At 46.8% G+C, this 12,183-nt stretch overlaps 1 protein-coding gene across 1 annotated transcript in view; it reads left to right on the top strand.

The window, feature by feature from the left end:
- The first annotated feature begins 1,426 nt into the window (after positions 1–1,426).
- The window catches only part of SCN4A (sodium voltage-gated channel alpha subunit 4), a 114,844-nt gene continuing 104,087 nt past the window's right edge, over positions 1,427–12,183 (top strand). Inside the window, exon 1 of the mRNA XM_054014154.1 lies at positions 1,427–1,707. Coding sequence (XP_053870129.1) covers positions 1,444–1,707 — 264 coding nt within the window. The 5' untranslated portion in view covers positions 1,427–1,443. The remainder of the gene's footprint in view (positions 1,708–12,183) is intronic.

Raw genomic sequence — 12,183 nt, 5'->3', positions numbered from 1 at the left:
CCTGGGTCAGCTGACTTGGACTCACAGGGCTCAGGCTATGGGGCTGTTTAATTGTGGTGTAGATGTTTGGGCTTGGACCAGAGCCTGAACTTTGAGACCCCACAAGGGAGGAGGGGCCCAGCGCCAGGGCTCCAGCCCGAGCCTGCATACCTACACTGCATACTAACTGACTCAGGCCAGCCGCAGCCATGCCGCAGGTCTTTTCTTTACCCGAAGAACTCAATCTATTTAGCTTAACCAAGAGCAGGCTACCGGGTGACTTGATTATAGTTTGTAAATATCTACATGGGGAACAAATATTTAATAAGGGACTCTTCAATGTAGCAGAGGAAGGTCTAACACAATCCAATGGCTGGAAGTTGAAGCTACACAGATTCAGACTCGAAATAAGGTGTAAATGTTTAACAGGGAGGGTAATTAATCATTGGAACAATTTCCCAAGGGATGTGATGGATTTGCCGTCACTGGCAATTTTAAAGTCAAGACTAGATGTTTTTCTGAAAGATCTGCTCTGGTAATTATTCTGGTGAAGTTCTGAGGCCTGTATTATACAGGAAGATCAGACAAGATGATCACAGTGCTCCTTTCCGGCTTTGGGATCTATGAATCTGTGTGTCTCCACCTATGTGCCTGCGGGATCCAGCCTGAAGCAGGGTCTGTCTTTGTTATGTGTCTGTGCAGCGCCTGGTATCGTGGGGTGCTGATCCTTGATTGGGGTCTAGTTCCCTAATATATAAATAACAATAACTTGGATCTGAACAGTGCCACAAGGACTGAAAGCTAAGTCCACGGGTCATGCAGCTGGCAGTGTATTGAGTGAGGGGAGGGGACGAGGCAGGGACAGATGTTGGGAGTGGTTTATTTAACATATGGATCTCAGTTTTAAAGATTTATTTATAAATGTCCCAGCTGATGCCAGAGATCATTAGCAGATCAACTCCTAGAACACCTTGAGGAAATGCATGTGTGATGGTTGCCAGCTAGGCTGACAGACCCTGGTTGAACTGGGGATCTCTAGAACTAAAAACCTGAGGTGCTACAGGTGGAGCAAAAAAGCCATGCTCACTAATTGGAGTGGTAACAGACTCATATCCTCTGTGGATTGGACACAGAGAGGGACACAGAACATACACTAACCAGTTACGCAGATGTAAGAGTGCATGGTACATCATGTTACTGACCATAGCTCTATGATAGTGCAGAATTAGCAGCTGGATTCTGTTGTCAGTTACACGCTCTGGTAGGATTCGAATTCAGCACTCAGCGACAGTCGCTCGCCTCAAGGAAACAAGAACATCACAATGTGGATCACATCCCAGAAGGAGGAAACTCAGCTGAATGTGAAATTGATGTGGTGTGAAACAGATCTGTTCCTTTCTGTCATTTCAGGTTTTTCCCTTCCCAAGAGGCCAGGCAGAGGGTTTCTGAGAGCAGAATGAGAAGATGGCAATCCCGCCACATGTACCTGGTCCTGATAATCTCCGCCCGTTCACCCGCGAGTCCCTCGCTGCCATAGAGCAGCGGATTGCTGAGGCAGAAGCGCTCAAGATCAAACGGCAGCATGTGGAAGTGCATGAGGAAGAAGAGCTGAAGGCCAGCAGCGATTTGGAAGCTGGGAAACCCCTCCCACGCATTTACGGGGACCTGCCTCCAGAACTCATCGGGGTGCCCTTGGAAGACCTAGACCCCTTCTACAATGATAAAAAGGTAGGAAAGTAGGAGCCAGGCCCTGCTGAGAAAGGGCTGTGGGACAGACAGCCACCTTCTCAGAGAGGTGGGTCCTACCCAAACTGCTCAGGCCAGGGGCTGCCAAGCCCCGGTAACTCTTTATCTGTAAAAGATGGAACAGCCTGAAATGAAACTTTTAAAAAAATTACTTTGGTGAATTGCCAGCGACCCAAAAAATTCATTAATCATCCAGCTCTTCCCCAAACCCAGAATGGAGCCAAATCCTGCCAATGGCTCTTTGCTGTGTATAACCCAAAATCCCAGCTCCCAAACAGGGTCGGCTCTAGGTTTTTTGCTGCCCCATGCAAAAAAAAACCTCTGGGAGTGCAACTGCCAAAGCAAAAAAAAAAGGTGGCCGGAATGCCACCCCTGAAATTGTGCTGCCCCAAGCACGTGCTTGGTTTCCTGGTGCCTAGAGCCAGCCCTGCTCCCAAAACCACTGAGCTTTGGGACATCCAGAATCCAAACCCGGGTTCAAATCCAAAGTTTGCACCGTGGCCCCATCTCTAAATGGCAGAACTGATTTGTGCCTTTTCTGTCACATTTCCACCTTCTGGAGCAGGCAAAGTTGATAGGGATTTGCTCTAGGTCACTCCACATAATCTTCAGGGGCTCTCACTGAATCAGTACCTGGCATTGCAAATCTAGCTGCTGGGAGCTTCCCCCACCACATGTTCTGAGCCTGCATCAAGCATCTCACCACTGAGCTCCTACAAGTTTGTTTTGAAGCTGCCCATTGGATTGGGGATTCCTCAAAAACATGAGCAGGGGCAGGAGCTGATGCCATGGAGGGGGTGAGAGTCTGAGTAACGACAAGGCTTTGGAAAGAGCTGGTTACAAACTGGAATTTCCCTTCTGCAGGAAATCAAGACATTTACCAAAAATGTTGTTCTGGATCAGAACAAAAAGCCAAAACTTGAAAGTTTTCCATGAACCAAAAATTGCAAAAACAATTTGGTTCAGGACCACCAAAACATTCCATTTCAATGGTGTTGAAACTTTTCATTTCATTTTGATTTAGATTATCTAGACACAACATTAAATATATATAAATATATTACAATTATTTTACTATTGTATAAATCATCTAAATGAAATAAATAAATAGGACACCTTTGAAACAAAATATTGACTTTTTCACATCAAAAATTTTTTGTTAAAACCAACACATTCCCGCAACACATTAGAATTTTGACAAAACTGCATTTTTCAGTGGAAAACTGTTACGTCGACATTTTTTCAACTCGCTCTAGGTTTGGATGAGCCCTTGTAAGTCTGGCTGCCTCTCCAAGGCTTCACCTCTCCCTCACTCAACCATCCATCCATGTAACGCCATTAACAGTGATGGGCTCACTGAACAAGCTAATTTAACTATAAACATCCATCTGTGCCAGCACATAATGCTTTTCATCGGCTCTCGATTATCATATGGCACCTCTAGAATGGAACTTCTGCCCCCCACATAACATCCCATCCCACCATGGAGAAGGTGCAGGCTGGGTAACTCCTCCATTCTCCAGTATTGCCAGGTGAAGACTTTAAAAGCTAATGATCAAGACCATTCTGCTTTTCCTGCTACCCCTGCTCTGCCCATGCTATCTTGAAAAGAACCACCACCCTCACAGCACTTTCAACTCCTTCCCCATGTCCTGGCACTCACAGAAACATGGTACCCCCATGGCTGACACAGCTCTGTCAGCTGTGCACCATCATGGTGTTTTTACATTATTACACATCTCACACCTCAATCATTCCCAAGGGAGCAGGTGAGACATTGGACTCCTCCTCTCCTATTTCTGCCGGTTCCAGATCTTTTATGGTGACCTCTGGCTCCTTTCCTTTGCAATACAAGCATTCTCCAGATTCAACTATTCTCAAAGAGTCTCTGCTCTGCTGTCAGCTTGAACTCTTCGACTACTGCCTCATCTCTGTAATTCTCTTCAACTCTAAACTCAATAAACACGCCAACTAACTGTTGTCTTGAGCGTCTCTCCCACAAAATGATTCCCACACACTTCACACCACCGAAACACTCTAGCTAATGCTTCTCATGACTTGTCTTGGACATATCTTAACATCGTCCTCCTTCCCATGACTGTGTCTGTTTGTCGTTAGATAGCGAACTCAGGCAGGGATCTACCTTCTTTTCGGATTAGAAAGCACATCATGGGCACAACTGGAAATAAATAATGTTATCAATTTTCTCCTTTGTTTGGCTGCAGAGTATTCTGACATACAGGGCAGGGCCTTGGCTATTTATATTATCAAGCCTCTTTAGCAAAACACTGCAGAATGCAACAAAAACCCAAAACCGTTCCCCTGACTCCCTCCCAAGTCCCACTCCTGACATGGGCTGTGTGCTGTGTGCCGCACTCCCAATTTTTCTCAGCCATTTTAGCCAGAACACGAGATAGAGATGTTTTGAGGCTCTAACTTACGCCAAAGTCCAAGCAGGTCCCTAGACAGCCTGAAAATATTTGAAGTCCTAAGTTGCTAGACTTTCAAAAAACGTGAGTCAGGACTGAAAAAAATCACGAGATTTTAAAAAATATAATAAATCTGGGGTCTTCTTCTTTGCGCTCTGGTTTTTGAGCATTTTGGGGTGCATTTATGTCACATTTTCAAGCTTTTCTCTGCAGCTACAAGGGCGAGATTCTCCTGTGGGTATCTGCAGGAGCTGAGGCTTGAAGTAAAACATCAAATATTGTGAGAGTCACAATAAAATCATGGCGAATATCATCAGCTTTTCCCCACCTAAAGGAAACTGCCCATTTGTCCATCACTTGCTCAATGCTACATCTTGCATAAAGGCCTGTTCCACATGTGATCGAATCCATAAGGCTGGTGTAGTTTCTGAGTTTCTCATAGAGTTGTAGGATAGTTCTGCTGTTTGCTTGTGGGTGTTCTTAGTGATGCTGAGTGAACTGGACTTTCTGGACATGGTCCCTTGCATTCAGAATATCTTCTGAAGAGTCCAAGGAGTTTTTAATTAATTCTAGAGAGTGGAGAATTCCCTTAGTTTGGCATGGCTTGGTACGTTCTCTATGTTCTGTGGCACATTCTCCAGCACCCATCACAGCATGTTCTCTGAGCCATCTCTTAAGCCATGGCATCTTGTTTTAGTATGTCCCCTTAGCTGATTTGTGTGGCATGTGGTGTGGCTAGTTTCTTTGCATTTCTTGGTTTTATGACCAGAAGGGAAGAAACAGCAGGAGTGAGGCTGATTTGTTATGTGTCTGACCCAGGATAAAATCAGGAAACCCTGGAAAAGTTTATGGGGGACCTCCTGAAATGTCCGACTGGATCTCCACAGCAAAGGAATTCAAATCTGCTTTGAAGAAGCAACCACAATTTTAGCTGCATCTCCAAATGGATCCTCTAAACTGTCACAGGAAATAGCAGTTAACAGTGAATGGTGCAATATTTACACCATCTCCTGAAAATAAGGCAGAATTGTTCTTATAGGTAGTTTTTGTCAGAGATTGACTCCACTCTTGCTGAGTGACTGCAGTGCATCATGGGAGTCACCGTCCGACTAGGGAGCCTGGCTTATAGGGCAGAATGGGGGTATAGAATCATAGAATCATAGAATCATAGAATATCAGAGTTGGAAGGGACCTCAAGAGGTCATCTAGTCCAACCCCCTGCTCAAAGCAGGACCAATTCCCAGCTAAATCATCCCAGCCAGGGCTTTGTCAAGCCGGGCCTTAAAAACCTCCAAGGAAGGAGACTCCACCACCTTCCTAGGTAACGCATTCCAGTGTTTCACCACCCTCCTAGTGAAATAGTTTTTCCTGATATCCAACCTGGACCTCCCCCACTGCAGCTTGAGACCATTGCTCCTTGTTCTGTCATCTGCCACCACTGAGAACAGCCGAGCTCCATCCTCTTTGGAACCCCCCTTCAGGTAGTTGAAGGCTGCTATCAAATCCCCCCTCATTCTTCTCTTCTGGAGACTAAACAATCCCAGTTCTCTCAGCCTCTCCTCATAAGTCATGTGCTCCAGACCCCTAATCATTTCTGTTGCCCTCCGCTGGACTCTTTCCAATTTTTCCACATCCTTCTTGTAGTGTGGGGACCAAAACTGGACACAGTATTCCAGATGAGGCCTCACCAATGTCGAATAAAGGGGAACGATCACGTTCCTCGATCTGCTGGCAATGCCCCTACTTATACAGCCCAAAATGCCGTTAGCCTTCTTGGCAACAAGAGCACACTGTTGACTCATATCCAGCTTCTCGTCCACTGTGACCCCTAGGTCCTTTTCAGCAGAACTGCTACCTAGCCATTCGGTCCCTAGTCTGTAGCAGTGCATGGGATTCTTCCGTCCTAAGTGCAGGACTCTGCACTTGTCCTTGTTGAACCTCATCAGGTTTTTTTCTGCCCAATCCTCTAATTTGTCTAGGTCCCTCTGTATCCGATCCCTATCCTCTAGTGTATCTACCACGCCTCCTAGTTTAGTGTCATCTGCAAACTTGCTGAGAGTGCAGTCCACACCATCCTCCAGATCATTAATAAAGATATTAAACAAAACCGGCCCCAGGACCGACCCTTGGGGCACTCCACTTGAAACCGGCTGCCAACTAGACATGGAGCCATTGATCACTACCCGTTGAGCCCGACGATCTAGCCAGCTTTCTATCCACCTTACAGTCCATTCATCCAGCCCATACTTCTTTAACTTGGTGGCAAGAATACTGTGGGAGACAGTATCAAAAGCTTTGCTAAAGTCAAGAAATAACACATCCACTGCTTTCCCCTCATCCACAGAGCCAGTTATCTCATCATAGAAGGCAATTAGGTTAGTCAGGCACGACTTCCCCTTCGTGAATCCATGCTGACTGTTCCTGATCACTTTCCTCTCCTCTAAATGTTTCATAATTGATTCCTTGAGGACCTGCTCCATGATTTTTCCAGGGACTGAGGTGAGGCTGACTGGCCTGTAGTTCCCCGGATCCTCCTCCTTCCCTTTTTTAAAGATGGGCACTACATTAGCCTTTTTCCAGTCATCTGGGACCTCCCCCGATCGCCATGAGTTTTCAAAAATAATGGCTAATGGCTCTGCAATCTCACCCGCCAACTCCTTTAGCACCCTCGGATGCAGTGCATCCGGCCCCATGGACTTGTGCACGTCCAGTTTTTCTAAATAGTCCCGAACCACTTCTTTCTCCACAGAGGGTTGGCCACCTTCTCCCCATGCTGTACTGCCCAGTGCAGCAATCTGGGAGCTGACCTTGTGCGTGAAGACAGAGGCAAAAAAATCATTGAGTACATTAGCTTTTTCCACATCCTCGGTCACTAGGTTGCCTCCCTCATTCAGTAAGGGGCCCACACTTTCCTTGATTTTCTTCTTGTTGCTAACATACCTGAAGAAACCCTTCTTGTTACTCTTAACATCTCTTGCTAACTGCAACTCCAAGTGTGATTTGGCCTTCCTGATTTCACTCCTGCACGCCTGAGCAATATTTTTATACTCCTCCCTGGTCATTTGTCCAATCTTCCACTCCTTATAAGCCTCTTTTTTGCGTTTAAGATCAGCAAGGATTACACTGTTTAGCCAAGCTGGTCGCCTGCCATATTTACTATTCTTTCTACACATCGGGATGGTTTGTTCCTGCAACCTCAATAAGGATTCTTTAAAATACAGCCAGCTCTCCTGGACCCCTTTGCCCTTCATGTTATTCTCCCAGGGGATCCTGCCCATCTGTTCCCTGAGGGAGTCAAAGTCTGCTTTTCTGAAGTCCAGGGTCCGTATTCTGCTGCTCTCCTTTCTTCCTTGTGTCAGGATCCTGAACTCGACCATCTCATGGTCACTGCCTCCCAGGTTCCCATCCACTTTTGCTTCCCCTACTAGTTCTTCCCTGTTTGTGAGCAGCAGGTCAAGAAAAGCTTTGCCCCTAGTTGGTTCCTCCAGCACTTGCACCAGGAAATTGTCCCCTACACTTTCCAAAAATTTCCTGGATTGCCTGTGCACCGCTGTATTGCTCTCCCAGCAGATATCAGGGTGATTAAAGTCTCCCATGAGAACCAGGGCCTGTGATCTAGCAACTTCTGCTAGTTGCCAGAAGAAAGCCTCGTCCACCTCGTCCCCCTGGTCTGGTGGTCTATAGCAGACTCCAACCACGACATCACCCTTGTTGCTCACACTTCTCAACTTTATCCAGAGACTCTCAGGTTTTTCTGCAGTATCATACCGGAGCTCTGAGCAGTCATACTCCTCTCTTACATACAACGCAACTCCCCCACCTTTTCTGCCCTGCCTGTCCTTCCTGAACAGTTTATATCCATCCATGACAGTACTCCAGTCATGTGAGTTATCCCACCAAGTCTCTGTTATTCCAATCACATCATAGTTCCCTGACTGTGCCAGGACTTCCAGTTCTCCCTGCTTGTTTCCCAGGCTTCTTGCATTTGTGTATACGCACTTAAGATAACTCAACGATCGTCCCTCTTTCTCAGCATGAGACAGGAGTCCTCCCCTGTTGCGCTCTCCTGCTTGTGCTTCCTCCCAGGATCCCATTTCCCCACTTACCTCAGGGCTTTGGTCTCCTTCCCCCGGTGAACCTAGTTTAAAGCCCTCCTCACTAGGTTAGCCAGCCTGCTGGCGAAGATGCTCTTCCCTCTCTTCGTTAGGTGGAGCCCGTCTCTGCCTAGCACTCCTTCTTCTTGGAAGACCATCCCATGGTCGAAGAATCCAAAGCCTTCTCTCCGACACCACCTGCGTAGCCATTCGTTGACTTCCACGATTCGACGGTCTCTACCCCGGCCTTTTCCTTGCACAGGGAGGATGGACGAGAACACCACTAGGATGGACGAGAACACCACTGAATGAAGCACCTGGATTACAACTCCCATGAAGCATTGTGGCAACATTTCAGACATTAACTTTTCAGCTTCTGTATGTTTGGTTTTTTAGAAAAAAGTCAAAATTTTCCACTGAAGTGGACACTTTTTATGAAAAAAAAATCATTTTGTTGAAGACTCAATTTTCCATCTCAAAGCGATTTGGATGGAAAATGTCTGACCCGCCCTAGTTTTAATTTAGTGCTCTCAGTGTGCTAGGCACTTTACAGATCTATAGTATGTCAGGGCCCCTGTTCCTAGGGCGCTCACAAGTGTAACAACATCGCACCACACAGACAAAAGATACGGGTGGGAAGACAACTGAGCACAAGGTATTTTTGCCCTCTCCATTTTGTATGATTTTCTTCACTCTTAATGGTCCACTCAGCCCCTCCATGCTATGACCCTGTCACGCTGTTGGGAATGGCTCACGACTGTGAGTGCCAACCTGTCAAGAAGCAGGGCAGACCCCCCAAACTGGTTTTGTATTCTATAATTAGATTTCACCAACCCAGTAACAAGTGTGACCTCCTAAAGTACTATTACAGTCTTACCTGTCCCCTTGGGCAATCCAGTCTATCTTGCCACTCAGGCAAGTTGGACTTAGTGATAGTTGGTGCTATACACCAACGTTCACAAAATACTCAGTCACTTACCCCAGGTCAATTTGTACCTCCCATTTCATACCAAAGACAACACTTGTAGCCAATCCTATCATAAGCTATTTAAGGGCTTACTAACTAAGAAAAGAAATGAGAGAGTTATTACATGGTTAAAACAAGCAAACATATGTACACTGATGAGTTACACTCTGTGGTCCCAAAAGGTGACAGAGCTGCAAAAGAAACTACACCATCTGCTCAAGAAACTCCCTGAAAAAGCACAAGAACAAATCTCCACAAACACACCCCTAGAACTCCAACCAAGGGTATTCTATCTGCTACCCAAGATCCGTAAACCTGGAAATCCTGGACACCCCATCATCTCAGGCATTGGCATCCTGACAGCAGGATTGTCTGGCTATGTAGACTCTCTCCTCAGGCCCTACGCTACCAGCACTGCTAGCTATCTTCAATACACCACTGACTTCCTGAGGAAACTACAATCCATCGGTGATCTTCCAGAAAACACCATCCTGGCCACTATGGATGTAGAAGCTCTCTACACCAACATTCCACACAAAAATGTACTACAAGCCATCAGGAACAGTATCCCCGATAAAGTCACGGCAAACCTGGCGACTGAACTTTGTGACTTTGTCCTCACCCACAACTATTTCACATTTGGGGACAATGTATACCTTCAAGTCAGCGGCACTGCTATGGGTACCCGCATGGCCCCTCAATATGCCAACATTTTTATTGCTGACTTAGAACAACACTTCCTCAGCTCTCGTCCCCTAACGTCCCTACTCTACTTTCGCTACATTGATAACATCTTCATCATCTGGATCCATGGAAAAGAAGCCCTTGAGGAATTCCATCATGATTTCAACAATTTCCATTCCACCATCAACCTCAGCCTGGACCAGTCCACACAAGAGATCCACTTCTTGGACACTACAGTGCTAGTAAGCGATGGTCACAAAAATACCACCCTATACCGGAAACCTATTGACCACTATACTTCCCTACATGCCTCCAGCTTTCATCCAGACCACACCACACGATCCATTGTCTACAGCCAAGCTCTAAGATATAACCGCATTTGCTCCAACCCCTCAGACAGAGATAAACACCTACAAGATCTCTATCAAGCATTCTTACAACTACAATACCCACCTGCTGAAGTGAAGAAACAGATTGACAGAGCCAGAAGAGTACCCAGAAGTCACCTACTACAGGACAGGCCCAACAAAGAAAGTAACAGAACGCCACTAGCTGTCACCTTCAGCCCCCAACTGAAACCTCTCCAGTGCATCATCAAGGATCTACAACCTATCCTGAAAGATGATCCTTTACTCTCACAGATCTTGGGAGACAGGCCAGTCCTCGCTTACAGACAGCCCCCCAACCTGAAGCAAATACTCACCAGCAACCACACAACAAAAACACTAACCCAGGAACTTATCCTTGCAACAAAGCCTGTTGCCAACTCTGTCCACATATCTATTCAGGGGACACCATCATAGGACCTAATCACATCAGCCATACCATCAGGGGCTCGTTCACCTGCACATCTACCAATGTGATATATGCCATCATGTGCCAGCAATGCCCCTCTGCCATGTACATTGGCCAAACCAGACAGTCTCTACGCCAAAGAATAAATGGACACAAATCAGATGTCAAGAATTATAACATTCAAAAGCCAGTCGGAGAACACTTCAACCTCCCTGGTCACTCGATTACAGAACTCAAAGTCGCAATACTCCAACAAAAAAACTTCAAAACCAGACTCCAACAAGAAACTGCAGAATTGGAATTAATTTGCAAACTTGACAACATTAAATCAGGCCTGAATTAAACGTGGCTTGTGTAGTTGTGGCTCTAAAAGACCCACCTCCATGGGGGCGTAGCTGCCAGCGCTGCTGCACTGTATACACTGGCACTTTCCAGCGCTGAAACTTGCTGCTCTCGGGGTTGTTTTTTTTTCACACCCCTGAGTGAGAAAGTTGCAGTGCTGGAAAGTGCCAGTGTAGACAAGCCCTAACACACAGGGGAAACAGACTGGTTTCCAGCAATGAATTTGTCAGTGCTCAGCTGAGGCCTAAAGCTTTGGCAAGAGCTGGCACCTGGCCTGTCAGCATCACAGGCCCTCCTGTCCAGTGGTGGATTATCCAATGGGTCCACGGGGTCCATGCTCAGGGGCCCCAAAAAATGGGCACCCCAGCAGAAATCCGCCATGGGATGGAGGAAGCCCGGAGCCGTGGCAGAAGCCACGGGGTGGGCAGGGGAAGCCCCAGCACCAGGACCCCAGCTGTGGCCCCGGGACTGGAGGAGCTCTCACTCCCCGCTGTAGCCTCGGGCCCTGGCAAGGGGACAGAGCTTCTCCAGTCTCAGGACCACAGTGCAGGGGGGCAGAAAGGAGTGAACTTCCCTATTTAAATGCCAGACTTCCATGAATAGCTCAGACAGAAGTTATGGGCTTGCTGAAAAAATTACTGGGCGGGGTTCTCCGGGCCTGTGTCCAGCAGGAGGTCAGACTAGAGGGTCATAATGGTCCTGTCTGGCCTTAAAATCTATGACTAGTTTTTTCTGATATTTGACCAGCTCTGTGAATGATTTTCATGGGCTCTCCTTGCCTGGCACACACTGAGTAGCCTCCAGCACAGTAAGGCGCTACCCACCTGCATCTGAAGTTGTAGGAAAACTGACGTGCTATTATATTGTCCTTCATGGGAAATAGATGCCCGGGAGGCTAACAAGGTGCACAGATGTCACTGATGGAGGAATTTGATGCACACATTCTTTATTACTGGGGGTGATGAGAAAGATGGAAGGAACCCCAGAGTTCACTCAAGACAATCTCAGGGTAGTCGTGTTAGTCTGGATCTGTAAAAAGCGACAAAGAGTCCTGTGGCACCTTATAGACTAAGAGAAGTAGTGAAGACTTCTGTTAGTCTATAAGGTGCCACAGGACTCTTTGTCGCTCAAGACAATCTGCCACCCT

The sequence above is a fragment of the Malaclemys terrapin genome, chromosome 25, assembly GCF_027887155.1.
Source record: "Malaclemys terrapin pileata isolate rMalTer1 chromosome 25, rMalTer1.hap1, whole genome shotgun sequence".
In the NCBI taxonomy this organism is placed as follows: Eukaryota; Metazoa; Chordata; order Testudines; family Emydidae; genus Malaclemys; species Malaclemys terrapin.
Note: the sequence above shows the minus strand (reverse complement) of the source record. Positions and strands in the feature narration are given on the sequence as shown.